We start from the raw sequence: 15965 nt of genomic DNA on the forward strand, positions 1-15965 counted from the left end.
CCCCCCGTACGTCCCATCCTTACTCAATCGCACGCGCACGTGCTCGCACCACTACTTTTGCTGCCTCATTTTTTCTTCGCACAGCAGTGGACTGGAATGGCCTTCCCCGGAACATTGCAGCCATCACGTGTTCATCAACTTTTGCGGACAACATAACTACATTTGTTTCTCATGAAGATCACTCTCTGTAACCTTGATTTGTAAACCCACCCCTTATGTAATACCCCCTAACCGGGGTCTTTAAGGTAATAAAGTGATGTGATGTGATATTATCTGTAGCCTGCACAATTTTCGGCATCGTCCCACATCTTCAGACTGCAGTACCTGAGGTATCGGCCCATATTTCTGGCTGCGTAGCTAGATAGAAGGAAATAAAATTGCCCCGACAATCCTAAGAATGTTACCTTCATTGACAAAATAAATCGCTTATTTGTTTTCTTTATTGTTCGCAGCATTCTACTTCCTTGCACTTATTGCCTTTCTTTTGTGAGAAGGAAAGGAACAAGGCCTGTGTGCACTCGGGCAGTCCAGTGGGGTGGGAGCGAAGGAGCGGGTAGTAGGGCGCAGTTGCAGTTTCCGTTCGTACTTTATATGACTGACATTCACCACTAATCAACAGGCCCCACATAATTAGTGGCGGAAAAATGCCCTTTGCTGCAGAGTCCTACTTTCCTGGTGTAAATTCAATGTCAGAATTTTCAAGAACGCAACTTTTACTTGAAATGCATGGAATCGGCAAGTATTCCAGTAACTCCCGCGTCAACTCGAGTTAACCTCCTCAAAATTCCAGCTTAAATGACCGATATTTAGTTTGCCAAAGCTTCCGTACAATTCTAGATACAATCACATTTAACAACCTATTAAAGAATCCCTGGGTCCAGATAGATCTATAGTTTATCGGTAATGAACAGAGCAAAATTTGAGGCTGCTGGACTAAACAGCACCTACTGAACGACCATAAAGGTAAACGTATTTTCGCTTGGCTAACAAGCTGTACCTTCAAATGTTAAAGTGAGAAGCTCGCAAAAGGAGTACTTATGGTAATGTAGTCTGCGACAATCTGCATATGTCGAATTCGCCGAATCCATTTTGCTTAGTGATAAGCGCTGCATGGGTTATGTACAACAGTTGGAATGAAGTCGGTCGTTCTTAGTTTTTCGTTCTTTTTGGAGGACATTTCCTAATAGCATGGCTTAACATCGCGCACTGTGCATGATAACCAAGGCTTAAAAGAAATGGACTGTTCTGCAAGGCGAAGGAGCTTACCTTTAATTCTATCGAGAGCTAGATATATGGGGACATGCTAGCGTGGTATTATAAACGTAAGGAACGAGCGGAAGTGCAGAATACATCATGAAAGATTAAACGTCAAAGCTTCCTTTCAGATAATTCTTTACATATTGAAGCGCCTGAAAATGCAAATTTTAGCAGGAAAGCACTATTACCTGTAGAAGTAGTACACGAATAAAATGTTAATTCCTTAGGACAATGTTAGGACGAATCCGTCAATGTGTTAAGTCGGTAAAGGGAATAGGAAATGAAATGTGTCTTGTCAAACAGGCGCTGACGCTCTTTTCGAAGGCCTAGGGGAGCATGCAGCTGCCAGCCCTCGCCTGCCCATTAAGATTCTACGCTGCTAACGCACGCGTGTCGGACAAGCGCTAGCTCTTGAATGTTTCATTCCAGCTGCTCTCTCCATTGGCGCACTCGGATCTTGACCCGCGTTGCACACCATTCACAAATCGAAAGCTTGCGCAAGGGCCGGCGAGCGTACAAGGAACTGCCCGCGTATCGCATACCGTTTTACCTAATTCGCGCTTCCGGCGCTGCCACTGCGGCGGCATACATTTACGACACCGCACGCGCGGAGGCGTTCACGACCGCGGGCGTTCGCGGTGCTAGCGCGCCGCAGTGCCGCGCTGGACGCGGGGACACGGCGGCTCGGGGGAGGATGATCGCCGCGAAACCGGGAGCGGCCTCATGTTCGAAGCACGTGCCCAACGTGAGCGATCGGGTCGAGAGCCCATTACCTTGCCGCGCAACGCCGTGGCACGCAGCTAAACTCCCTCGGGAGGCTCGCGGAGCCCAGCGCGCTGCGCTATAGTCGTGGGGAGGCTGTATGTGCTCCTTTCCTTCGACCGTGGGGCAGGCTTCCCTCCTGTTCGGTCCGCCAGCCGTAGCCGTTTGCTGCCCTCCCATTTCGGTCCGCCGCGTGGAGCCGTAGCGCGGCTAATGTACCGTTGTTTAAAGCGCCAGCATTTCAGGGGTAAAACTTCCGCCGGAGATCCCTGCCGCCACCCGCGCGCACCCGGTCGCCAGATGGCCGGCACAGCGACAAATGGGCTCCCACTGCGGAGACGCCTATACAGGTGACGGCTGAAGCCGTTTCTCTGAAGCCCTCGCGGCGCCTAAGCCTTTTAGTCGGGAGACACGAGTTCGCCGAATCTACCCTTCGATTATTCTATTTGCAGTCAGAAAAACAGTGAAGAATGTGGAAATGGCATCTTTTTGCCTCTAGAATTATGAAGATATCAAAACAGGCAACTACAGGGAGAAATTTTGGGAAATTAGCCAACTTGAGATATGGACTTGTATTCGCATGCATTCTACAATGTGCATGAGTGCAGGCTGTGACTTGTCACCTCCGCGTCGATTGTCTCGCTAATGGACTGGACATTACGGACAATGTCGGGAGCGTCGGGGCCCGCCGGTGCCCGTCAATCAGGAAGCTCCTACACTTTTTCGTCCGAAGGTTTGCGAATATGGGCCTTAGTATTTGGCGAGGAGAAAATTTGAATGTAAGAAATTCTGAATAAAGGAGAGTGATAGTAGGTTATACGACGAGGAATAAGATTTTGTTCTCAGCAGATGGTGAACAACAGCTCAGCACAGCATCAACACGGCTGAAATGATCACGAAACAATGAAGCCTGCAATAACGACGACGATATAGGTGGACTATGAGCTGAAGTGTTGCATGTAGGGCAATTTTAATCGTTCAGTCGCAAGTGTTGCGTTCTCGTGTAAGGGCCACATACTTGTCGCATAATAAGGTGCCCATCTACAGATGACTGGTGTATTCAAGCAAACTTGAACAGTTCCAACACACATACGCCTAGCACAATGTTATGCCTGAAAGATGGCGTGTTCTCAACCCATCGGTACAGAGAAGTTGATAGCTAAATTTTGCACCTGTAGGGTGGACAGCGAGTAATCGATGCAGTGTGAAAATTTGGTCACTGCAGAGGAACAACAACGCCGTGCGCTGTGTGCCTTTATCCTTGTCCCAATCGTTCGAAGTGGGAGCTTGAATGGGTGCTGAATGATGTCGATGCTGGGTGATCGAAAATAACCTGTTAATTGACACTACTGTATGGTTCCTTGAGTCTCTACGCTGATGAATTTCCTTGAAAGCTAAACGGATCGAGGCTCAGACACACAGTTTTGGAGCCAGAATGTGCTTTTTATTCTTCAGTTTCAGTTTCAGTTTATTATTCTTTAAATACAATGCATTGGAAAGATCCAATATACAGATGAGGGTCCCAAAGTCCAAGACTGCAACGGGACCCTCGGTTAATAGTAACAACGTAGAGATGTATTAAAGAAGAGCAAACTAACTAAAACAAACGAACACAATCGCGAAAATAGAAAATAGAAAAATAATATAAATGAAAACAAATTGTACTTATATAAGCCTGTAGTTCACAAAAGAACTGTCAGTACACACAAATGACAAATATGGTGTAATGAATGACGTAACCTTAGTTACACATATAAAACAGGTTAAGAGCATGACTAAATGTATGAAAGGATGAAGATTTAATGCTAACGGGTAAACCATTCCACAATTTTATAGCAGCGAATGATGATGTCATTTTTCCATAGTTAGAATGAACCATAGGTAGTAGAACATTAGAGTTACGTGCAAACCTGGTAATATTGTTATTGCTGAGGTGTCTGGAATCAATGAATTGGTATGAGAGCTGTTTAGTAAGTAATTTATAAAATATAATTATTGGATGATATTTGAACAAGTTCGTTACAACAAGAATGCTATTTTCACGAAGTAGAAGAGTAGCACTCGTTAAAAACCCACTGTTAATGATAATGCGCGTTGCTTGGTTTTGGGAGTGCTGAATAGATGAGATATGACAGTCATATGTGTTTCCCCAGGAAACAATGTCATAACCGTGAATGAAGGCAAAGTATAATGCTAATAATGCGTCTGTAGAGAAGTATGGTCTCGATTTGATTAATGCTCTAATACCGAAGGCACACTTTTGCTTAATGAAGGCAATGTGTTGAGAAAACTGAAGGTTAGAATCTAATTTGGTGCCAAAAAATTTTTATTATTACCTGCTTAATACGGGAAATTTACGGGAATACAGAAAGAACCGGCTGTCCCGAAATTATAGCTAAGGATGATACGAACAAAGTGGTTATGAAAGTATAGGACATCATCAAACATAGTCTATATCAAAATAACAAACCACTAACTAAACATGTCCATGAATCACGGAGAGAATGGTGTAGGCAGTAAGGAGTAATGTGCGAGTCTGGGCATCCAGTTTACTTGCTAATTCAGTGTCTACTGTACCAAAATGGCAAATATGCATTATAATTTCATCTGAGATCTACAAAAGGTCACTACAGCTATTCTTTTTTTTTGTAATTTCACAGGGTACGAGAGCCCATTATAGTTCTGCCATTGTAGGCTTCTTGTGAGAATGTCGATATAGTTTGCGCGTGTCATACGCCGGAATCTAAAAAACAGCCGGCAAACTAACATTAGCGGAGGATTCGTCTCTATAGTCGGATACAACTTTAGAAAAAAGGGGAGGCCCCGCCCAGATGACCGAAGCGGCGAAGTCACCGGCCGTCCGGCGCATGACGTCGGTCCAGAGTGCGCGCCCATTGGTGGATCTGACTCGGAGGAGTAAACGCCCCCTTTTTTCTAAAGTTGTATCCGACTATAGATACATATGCAGTAGTACATATGCATTAGCACGTATGCCTCTATATGCTGTGGAGTCACCAATATGACCGCTTGTGAATACTTTGATGGTGTTACAAGACTTGAAATTTGCTAATTCAGAAAGGGCCAATCAGTTTTCGAGGAGTGTTGTAAACTAAATAAGCAGCCACCCTATGCAACATGCCCTTCAACACCATGGTTATGGTATATATATTTGTACTGTATTATAAAGGGTTCACTTATAAAGCGTTTGTTGGTCAGGTGCCATACTATTGACAGTTTTTTTGTATGCGTGAAAATACGCCCATTTTGACAAAATACTTTGAATGAAAAGTTGTAAACTCATGACGGGAATGAAAGAATTTTGATTATGACCTTCGGGATTCATTTCTACCCTAGAATCAGGGTTAAGCTTTTGGGGCGAGCACGGAGCAAATTGTGAGCGAGAGAATTTTGGCGCGTATTAAGAAAGTAGTTTACTGGCTCGATCGATTAGCAGAAACCACGAGCGTGGCACAACCATGTCGCCAGCGCGTTATTTTCGAATGCAACCGACCAGTGCCAACAGGTTGAGAAGCTTTGTGAATTTGACCGCTGATCTTCCTGAGTTTGCGAATTGGCTTGCGGCTACCAATCTGAACCCCAAATCACACATTTGGCAATGCATGATCGTATACAATCGGCGTTACACCTCTTTTTAAGACATATTGGTAATACATTAAGCTATACAATCGGGGCTAGACTTCTTGCAAGATATAACGAGCTGCAATGGGAAGTACATGTGCGGCACTAAGGCGACTTTCTTAATGAGGCGCAGCGTGAACCACTTCTGCTGCAGTGGCGTACTTGCGGAGCCATTCTCACTAGTCGCAAGTAAAGTCCCTCAATCATTTAAAAGTACCGCCAGGCTTTGATCCAGCCAACAACGCCTGCGATAGGCTGATCGGTGACATGTGACCTTGCTCCGCCCCTTTGCCGCCATGAAAGTTCCTGCGCGCCGGGCGAAGAGCGCGCGTTTCGCCTGTTGTGCTTTGCACATCGCTGCGATAATTTCGTTCCGGGAGGGCCGTAATGCCTTGTTGCTGTGCGGTTGGGTGCCCAAAGCGGACGAAGGATGGCAAGAAGTTATTTTGCATCGCGCGCGGCAACCAGAACCTAACCAGACGAAAAGTATGGTTACACAGAATTGCACGGACGGACTTTGAACCGTCGGTAACAGCACGACTTTGCGAGGCAAGTAACATACAACGATACAAAGGTGCCATAGAAAGTATACACGTGCGTGTATCGAGTGGTGATAGTATTTCACTCGCGTGCATGAATGTTGAGGGCCGAAGTTTGTGGAGATTATTTATTTTAGTTCGCTGTGAGCCCGATGAATAGATCGGCATGACCTAGGATGCGAAGGACCGAAATGCTTTGTTGCTGTGCGGATGGGTGCCGAGATCAGACGGAGGACGACAAGAAGTTATTTTGCATCCCGCGCAGCAAACAAAACCTAACCAGAAGGTAATTCTGGTTGCATAGAAATGGACGGAAAGACTGAACCGTCGGTAACTGCACGACTATGCGAGGAAAGTAACGTAGAGCGATACGAAGGTGCGAGAGAAAGTATACACCAGTGTGTGCAGAGCTGCAGTATTATTTCATTCGCGTGCATGAATGTTGACGGCCGAAGTTTGTGGAGATTACTGATTTTAGTGCATTACGAGCCCGTCGACTTAGCAAGTGCAGTATGACCTAGCATGCAAGTAAATAGTGGGGCAGAAAAGCATTAACTCGCTGACAAATATCCGCATTGCGTTACGTGCGATAAAAAATAAAATTCAGTAGCGAATTCTACTTTTACACTTTCCTGTGTTTGTGCGCGCGTTGTTAACTGCGCTTTACAACATGTCCAAAATGTAATTTCCAATATCCTAATCGTATATGGTGCATTGCATATGTGAATAAATATATCGCTAAGTGCCTGCATTACTCTGTTTTTAAAAACGAATACTGCATAGCCACAGCTACTGGCGGTCAAATAATAAAGCGTAATACAGTATATCAAAGTACATTACATACAGCTGCGAGCTCGTTCCTTCCAAGTTTCCCTTACACTCGAAGATGTTTCAGTAATCGGCAATGCCATTTTACTGATGAAAAACACACAACTGCAAATGAACATAATAAAAACGCCACAAGCGATACCCGGATTGCCAGCAAAACAAAGTGCAGTAATAGCTGGGTCAATCCGCGTGCGTTTCGTATAAGAGCCCTCTAATTCTTACGGGGATTTAGCGGTGCACGGAGGCGAAAAGGGATAAACACAACAATGCGCGTCATGATTCGAGTTTACGCGGCGACGTCGCACGGTTCACGAGAACAGTCAACCACATTCACACACGCGCACACACTACGCTCGATGTTGGTGTGCCGCGAGATCAGATCGCGCTGGCAGCCCGAACACAATCGAGGAGACACGCTGACACGATCCATACCACCTCTTCATCATGTCACGACAGTTGCACTGGCTCGTAGCATTGAACGACAAGACACAGCAGTCGTCGTGTAATCGCTACACGACAGACACACTCAGCGACAAGAAGCCTGTTGGCGCACTCGTTTCCACAAACACACAGGATGTTGTTTAGTTGCCGTGAGGGTCGCGCGCTTTGAGAATCGCACGTTTGAGCGACGTTATGTCGAAAGATTTCCGGTCCAAGCGACTGTCAGCCTTCATTTTTACACGACTTCTTCGTTCAATGCAAACGCTATGCGTACGCAGCACACTTACATGCAAAAGATTTCACAGAGCATACGGGATTAAGCGTAAGCAATCACCAAGACTCGCGCGGCGATTGAGCGCAAACGAACGAAATGTAAACACGCGGAATCGAGGCGATCAAGCCCTCATTACGCTCTCTTGAGCTATTTTCTTGGAGCACTTATTTGAAATTAAAGGACTAAATTTAGCAGTTCGGGTCCTTCTTTCGTTTTTCGCCACAGTCAGGCACCAGAAGGTTTTATTTCCGCGCGTATGCAGATATTTTTTCACCTCACGAATGCCGCGGCGCCGCGGTTTAGCGTGGGCGCCGTCTGCTACAGGAGCTTCCTAGGTGGCGCGCGCGGCAGATGGCGCTACCTTGGAAATTATAGAGGGACCTTAGTCGCAAGAGCGTGCACGCTCCTCCATCACTCGCCGCCGCAACCGCCGCCGCCGCCGCCGCTCCGACTATGACGTCAATGCGCGAAGCACGCGCGCCTGCTTTTCTGCGCAACCACACCTGACGCGGCAGTGATTACTAAACTTAAAATTTGGCAGACACACTTAAGACTGCTTACGTGGGGAAATGCGAAAACGCTATACCGTTTCTAGACCTCGGAACGTCATCAACCAGCTCCTTTTATGCCCTCATGACGTGGCTCCACCTCTTCCGCACCATGACGTGCGCCGCCCAATCAGTATCAGTCGATCAGTATATCGCATACCATGGTGAGGTCCTACGTCAAGATACATATCGCCAATACTAACGTTGTTAATAAAGAAAGTGGGTTGTTTAGTCAAGCTACACATTTAGCCTTTTTCAAGGTACACTTTCAGCGAATATTGTGAGGGACATAACGGTAATATATTACCCTCAGCCTCACATATAGCGCACATTCAAAATGACGAATGTGAAGAAACGGGCACGGATGCTGAAGGCATTCAGTGAGACCTGCTTAACTTTTACGCCAATAAAGTAAAGGCGTTTTATTTTTTAAAGCAAGGTATATTTCATGCCTCGTGATTTCGTGTCGTTGAGTAGCCATGTGTTTTAGTTCACGAACGGGTGCGAAAGGGCAGATGTGGCTCTAAAGCCACCACTGTATGATCGAGAGAAAAAAAACACTATTCATGGCACCCTAGAGATTTCAAAATAAAGCTTGTCAGAGGATGAAATAATTCCTTCACCACAATATTACTGCTTGGCATGGGGTTGAGGCGCGAGTTTTCCGCCTTTCTGCAGAACGTTTCGCAAGCTCGCAGCAGAGCACCCAGTTGAAAAAGACAACAGGAATTCCTGTCGCAACTACAGAAATTTCTGTTGTACAACAGGATTTTTCTGTAGTAACTACAGATTCCTGATGGAGCGACAGACTTTTCTGATGTACAACAGACATTTGTTGTTGCTACTACAGAAGTACAGTCTGTCGTATGTCTGTTGTTACAACAGAAAGCTGAAGCTCTACAACAGATTTTTGTAGTACTACAGAAAAATTTGTCATCACTACAGGCACCCTGTTGTCCCAACAGAAATACTCCTGAAGTAACCCGAAAAACTTCTGTAGTGCTACAGAGAGCTGTTGAAATACTACAGAAACCTATTGTGGCAACAGGCCCCCAATTGTCACAACAGAAGTGTTCCTGATGTAATGCGACCAACTTCTGTTGTACTACAGAAAAATGTTGTTGTACGACAGAAACCTATCATTGCAACAGGCCCCCAGTTGTCATAACAGAAGTGTTCCTGAAGTAATGGACAAACTTCTGTTGTACTACAGAGAACTGTTCCACAACGGAAACCTATCGCCGCAACATATACCCAATGATGACAACAGAAGTGCACTGAAATTGTGTGATGCGACAAGCTTCTGTAGTGCCCGGTTGAAAAAGACAAAAGGAATTCCTGTCGCAACTACAGAAATTCTGTTGTACGACAGAAGTTGTTGACATTTCTTAATTGGGAGACATTTCTGACGTTACGACAGAAATTCTGATTTCGCAACAGAAGCATTCTGTCGCGACAACAAGAGTTATGAAGTCGGAACAACAGCTTTATATCCTGACAGCGACTCCGACGTTATGACACCAATTCTGACGTCGCAGCAGAAACATTCGGTCGCGACGGCCAAGAGTTCCGTAGTTACAACAGAAGCGCTTCCCGTCGCGGTCCTTTAAAATTGTATGTTTTTGCATCGGTTGTGTACACTGTACCTTTCTCCTGCGCGGTATTCAATCGCGCTTCTCTGAAGCCGGCAATGCTGACACCGATGGCACCGACACCGGTATTAAAGTCGACGTGGCGAATAGTTATAATTGTGCCGTGACGACGCGGCACCAGCAACGCCCTACCGGCCTTCTCAAAATCGGCCGCTGATCAAAATCATACCATCTGCGGGAATGGCTGCGTATCCGTTTTTTTTTTTTTTTGGTAAGATGTGGCACACAGGCCTGTGGACTTACATGTGCTGTTACAGTGACACATTAGTTAATTTCCCAGGAATATTTCACAAGCTTATGCGAAGCGGAAAAGAAGATTTCGCTTGTTCCACAAAGTTGCGTGAAAAGCTGTCTCGCTCGGGTCTCATTAATCTGATACAGTGCTGCCGTGAGAAGCCAGTATGCTGTCAGAAAGAACTCTCATCCACGAATGTTTATGTAGCTATTTTGCATTGAACACACGAATTATATGCGCGCTCAAAAGTGTAAAGAACGAGAGACAACTGTCGAAACTAGCAGTAATAACCCTAAAAGTCAACGTTGTCTATTTCCGAATTTCTTATTTAATATGGATATCGTACATCAAAATCGATGTTCTAGCACTGCACGATGTACTTGTCGATGGTACGAACACTCTTGCTCTTCTAGAGATGCGGCACTTGATGCGGTGGAGTGATAGCGGATCTTGGCTCTCAAAATGCAAATGTAAACATCAGCGCACCAGCACGTCGTACTATTCACATGGCCAAAACGTACACTCGAAGAGCATGTCAGGGGTGGCGCAGTGGAGAAAGAAGAAGACGGCGTTCCGAACGGTCGCTTTTCTCATGTTCTCCGCTTCAAAGGATTTATCGGCCCCTGGCCGAGGTGCTACTCAGGCTTCAGCCAGCAGCAATGACTACCGTGTTGTGTTACCCCGTCTTCCTACCGGTAAGCTGGTTGTGGACTCCGTTTTCCTGCATGCTGACTTAAGAGGTCGACCGTACCGAGCCCAAGACTTCAGAGACGCCCTTCGGACCGTTATTGACCTGAAGGAAATAAGTTCCATCGGACAATTTCAGATGTCGCACGTGTGGATGGTGACGTGCAAATCAGGGATGACAAAATCAAAGCTAGTCGCATGCGGGGAATTATCCGTAAAAGGTAGACGCTGTGTCGTCATTGATCCTGAGCCCACGGAAGTTAAAATGAAGCTTTTGTGGCTTCCTGAGCGTTTGGAAGACGACTACATTCGAGATGCGCTCCAGGCTTACGGGAAAGTCAAGTCTATTTCAGCAGAAAGCTGGAGAGTATCGGAGATGGAACAAATGCGTACGCTAAATCGGGACGTGGTGTTGACTCTTGCCGATGGAGTGAGCGTGGGGGACGTTCCACATCTACTACCTGTTTGTGGAGTGCAGAGTCTCGTATTAATTCCAGGCCGGCCCCCACTTTGTCTGCGCTGTAACAAGGTGGGGCACATTCGTCGAAACTGCAGAACCCCACGTTGTGAAACCTGCCGGCGCTTTGGTCACACAGCTGAAGAATGTGTCGTAACATACGCCGATAAGTTACGACACAGAACAAAGCCTCCGGATGAAAGCTTGCAAGAACACATAATGGACATTACGGAGGTTCTTGACGCGACGGGAGACGTTCCCTCTTCCGCGGAGACCCGCTGTGCCACTAAGGCCCCTCTGCCTGTTGAAGACAGTCACAATGCCATCGCCCGTGAATGCCAACTGCCCACTGCCAACTGCCAACAATGCCAACTGCCCGTGAATAAAGAAAGTAGCGAAGAGAAAGATGACCAACCGAAGCAACAACCCAAAGGAGCACCCGCTACCACGGAGCCAGCTGCTGCCCAGCAAGCGAATGAGGGAGCCGGAAATGACTCATCTGATGCACCCAAGCAACTCGACACGTGCACTGAGCCGGCAGAGGACAGCCGAAGTAACGCGGATACTTCAGTTCCGAAGCGCCGTGCGACCAACAGATCGGAATCAAGCACAGACAGCGAGACGACCAGTACCACAAGAAAAGCACGTCGCCGCAAAACATCGAAACACTCAGGAAAGTGCCGACGATCACGGTCCAGAAGGCCTGGTGGGGTTTCGGAGGGAGCCTCACCGTTGCCCTCTAGGACCGATCACATAGATCATTAGGTCCAAATACTTGGTAGTCACCATGGCCCTGTCCCAGCAACTTCTATTCGCAACCTTGAACGTACGAGGCCTTAGGTCTTTGCAGAAACAGACGCAGCTTCGCCGGCTTTTGTCTAGGAAGCGCCTCGACTTCGTCGCCGTGCAGGAGACGAAGATTGAGAGTGACGACGAGACAGAAAGGGCTTTGCGACCTTTTCTGTCTGAGTATAATGTTTGCGTTTCACACGCTCTTGGTTTATCCGCGGGCTGTTTCCTGTTTCTGAAAAAGAGCCTACTTTATTCAGCTTTTAGTTATCATGTCGACACTGAAGGTCGATATATATGTTGTGATTTTGTGTTGCAGGGTGTGCCATGGCGCATAGTCAACGTCTATGCATTTAATGACGCTGCAAAACGATCTCTTTTATTTGATACTGTGTCTAGTCTATTGGACTGTGATCGCTGCATTGTTTTAATGGGAGATTTCAATTGTGTATGCGATCCGAAAGATCGAAGCGGCCATAACACTCAGCGGGACAGGAGTGGTGAAGTTTTGTCTCACATAATAGAAAATGCAGGGCTCGTTGATATAGGAGTGTCGGGACAGGGAGCTCGCTCTTATACAAGAATTCAAGGTCATTCCTACGCCCGCCTTGATCGGATTTATGTTTCTTCATCACTCCCCTCTCGAGGACTATCCTGCATTACTATCCCCGTTTCATTCTCTGATCATTGTATGGTTATTGCAAACATTGGTGAAAAATTTGTAACTAATTTCCGACCACAGTGGGCACTCTGGAAGCTTAACTCTGAGCTCCTAAATGATCAGGAATTTATTAATCGCGTGCGCATGGCTCTAACCAATTCTCTGTCTAGTGACTTGCCATTATTTGCTGCTTGGGAACTCTTTAAACAAGAGGTTCGTACAGTGGCTATAGAAATTGGATCGGTGAAATCATTCTATAGAAAGTATGAAGAAAAAACGCTTCTTAAGAGCCTATGTAGCCTTTATGAGATTGAATGCGAAATGCCAGGCACTTACATTGTTGACATAGAAAACATTAAATGTGAGTTACAAAAGTATGACGCACTGCGTTACAGAGGTGCGCGAATTCGATCTCGAAACATGCGCGCTCTGCAATCTGAGCAACCAACACGTCAAGCTTTACTTGACGAGCGACGTCACGGTATTTCCAAAGTAATTTCGGAAATATACTCCGAGGGTAGTCTTTTAACAAATACTAATGACATCATTTCTCAGTTCGAAATTTTCTACACTATGTTGTTTAGTGCCCCTCCGAATGATCACGATGCAAAAGTTTTAGAGAGTTTTGTATCTCTTGTAAAACCATTACAGGATGATGACTGTGCAGTCATCAGTGGTAGCCTTACGATTCAAGAAATTGAGCTAGCTATTGATCAGCTGCCTCTGTCGAAAACACCCGGCCCCGATGGACTTTCAAGTGAATTTTACAAAGCTTTCAAATCAATTATCAGCCCCATATTATTGGATATTTTTATTACAAGTTTAGAAGTTGGCGCCCTTCCGCAGTCTTTTTGCAAAACCCACACAGTTTTAATTCCCAAAAGTTCAGATAAAGAGAAACTGCGTTCTGTTGAAGGCTATCGACCAATCACATTGTCAAATGTGGATTACAAAATTTTTGGGAAAGTTCTATCTAATAGATTGCAATTTGCGATGTCAATTCTAATTGGTTCCCATCAGACATGTGGAATCAGGGGCCGATCAATTCAAACCAACATACATATCGCCCGTACCCTTCTTCAATACTGTTATGGTTCCACTGAGCAGCTTGCAATGCTCCAGGTAGACCTTGCTAAAGCTTTTGATCGTGTGAGCCACTCCTATTTATTTTCTCTTTTGGAGCATGTCAATGTTGGCTCCATTGTGCTTAAAGGCGTTAGGCTTTGCTACACCTGTTGTACTACTCGTTTAATTATTAATGGCCAACTCTCCGAACCCATTTCTATTTGCTCATCAGTAAAACAAGGATGCCCGATGTCCCCACTACTATTCGCCCTTTACCTGGAACCGCTATGCTTAAGCGTAATTCAGTCGAGTAACATCCATGGCTTCAATATACTGGGTAATGAAGTTAAAGTCTTAGCTTACGCAGACGATCTAGCGTTCTTCTGCACGGATAAGTCCAGTGTTGAAAAAGTAGTATCGAAAATAGAAGAATTTGGCAGTGTATCAGGAGCGCGAATGAACTCCTCAAAAAGTTTAGGCTTATGGTTTGGCTCATGGTGCTATACACCAGAACAGTTTGCAGGCGTTAAGTGGACTGATGTCCCGCCAAAGTATCTTGGCGTGCCGCTAGACGCATATAAATTAAGCGCACACTATTGGAAAGAACGGGTTTCGGTACTGCAAAGTTACGCCCAGACATTCGTTCCACAACGACTTTCTATTTTTGGGAAAGCCGAAGCCTGCAATAAGTTCTTGGCAACAAAAATTTTCTATGTATTGCAAGTTATCCATTGTGCTAGGCTATACATCCAACGCTTTCACCGTATCTTTGCGACCTTCGTATGGTCTTCAACTTTTGAGCCCATGAGGCGAGACAACATTTTTAGGCCTGTTAGCGAAGGTGGGCTGGGCTTAGTACACCTTTATGTGCGGCAGATAGTGTCTCGTTTCTTCTTTTTTCGCGATACTTCCCATCCTGTAATTCGTTCATACATGCAAGTCACACTTGTTAATGCGTTACCTGATTTAGTTGTTTCTTCAAGTTTTTCTTCGCGCTTATGCTTGTGGGGGTTCATGCAAGAAGTTTACTTGGCGGTTCGTTTCCTGACAGTTCGGTTTTCCACTGAATACTTGTATTCTGTGTCGCGCAAAACGTTGTACAAAGACTTACTATCCATGCTATTCCCTCCTCCACTTTACCGATCAATATACATTAAATTGCCAGGCCACGATGTGCTAAAGCGAGTTCGCAAAATGTATTTATCCCCTTGCTGCAAAACATTCTTTTATAAAGTTCATAGTGAAACCATACCGGTTAAAGCATGGCTACAAAAAAAGGGTATCTTTGTCTCTTCTGTTAACTGTCGCCTTTGTGATGTACCAGAGACAATTGAACATTGTTTTATTAGCTGCACCGACGCCATCCTTTTTTGGGATGTCCTCCAACGGACTTTAAAGAAAGACTTTGAGATTAACGCTCATACTGTGCGATACCTGCTGCCAACCTCTGATAATAGTGCACCTTTCGATATGTTTTTTGTCATGGGAATGCACAGTTTGTGGAAAACGCGAATGATGGACCGCAACGCCGAAACGGTTGTACCTACAAGGGCAAATTTCATCCAAATGACGCTACACCTAAAGCAGGTTTATGATGGACTCGGTGTGCAACCGGACTGGTACCCTATTTTGGTGAGGTGCTTATCCTTGCCACCCTTCTAAAGTGACACGAACGTTTCTACTCACAGTATGAACGCTGCCTCTTCTGTGTGACTTTCATTGTGCCCTCCATTCTCTGACTATGCAGAACTGGTGAACGTCTAGTTGAATGCAACTATAATAAATACCATGAAAGAAAGAAAAAAAAAAAAGTCAGGGGTGGCGCAGTGGTAAGATGCCGGGCTAGGAATCGAGAGGTCGCATGTTCGAATCCTAGGCAAGGACGTTTTTTTTAAAATTTTTTTTTACTTTTATGTTTTTTTTTGCTAACAAATTTACATAATCTTACGGACGTCTCTGTCAATTTTTAATTAAATATTGATCAAGAACTACAGAACTTTCTACTACAGGACGTCACACTACAGACAACAGAACTACAGGCAACAGAACTACAGGCAACAGAACTACAGGCAACAGAACTACAGACAACAGAACTACAGAAACAACGTCCCAAAATACAACAGACTGGTAA

The 15965-nt window shown here is 45.4% G+C and overlaps 2 protein-coding genes across 4 annotated transcripts in view; one reads left to right on the forward strand and one right to left on the reverse strand.

The window, feature by feature from the left end:
- Positions 1-15965, reverse strand: part of LOC135908910 (uncharacterized) — a 662802-nt gene that overhangs the window by 468156 nt on the left and 178681 nt on the right. The gene's annotated exons all lie outside the window — the stretch shown is intronic.
- Positions 10748-12532, forward strand: LOC135908887 (uncharacterized). The gene has a single exon (XM_065440731.2). The coding sequence runs from the start codon at positions 10768-10770 to the stop codon at positions 12082-12084; it is 1317 nt and encodes a 438-aa protein (XP_065296803.1). The 5' UTR covers positions 10748-10767; the 3' UTR covers positions 12085-12532.

The sequence above is a fragment of the Dermacentor albipictus genome, chromosome 1, assembly GCF_038994185.2.
Source record: "Dermacentor albipictus isolate Rhodes 1998 colony chromosome 1, USDA_Dalb.pri_finalv2, whole genome shotgun sequence".
Classification (NCBI taxonomy): Eukaryota; Metazoa; Arthropoda; class Arachnida; order Ixodida; family Ixodidae; genus Dermacentor; species Dermacentor albipictus.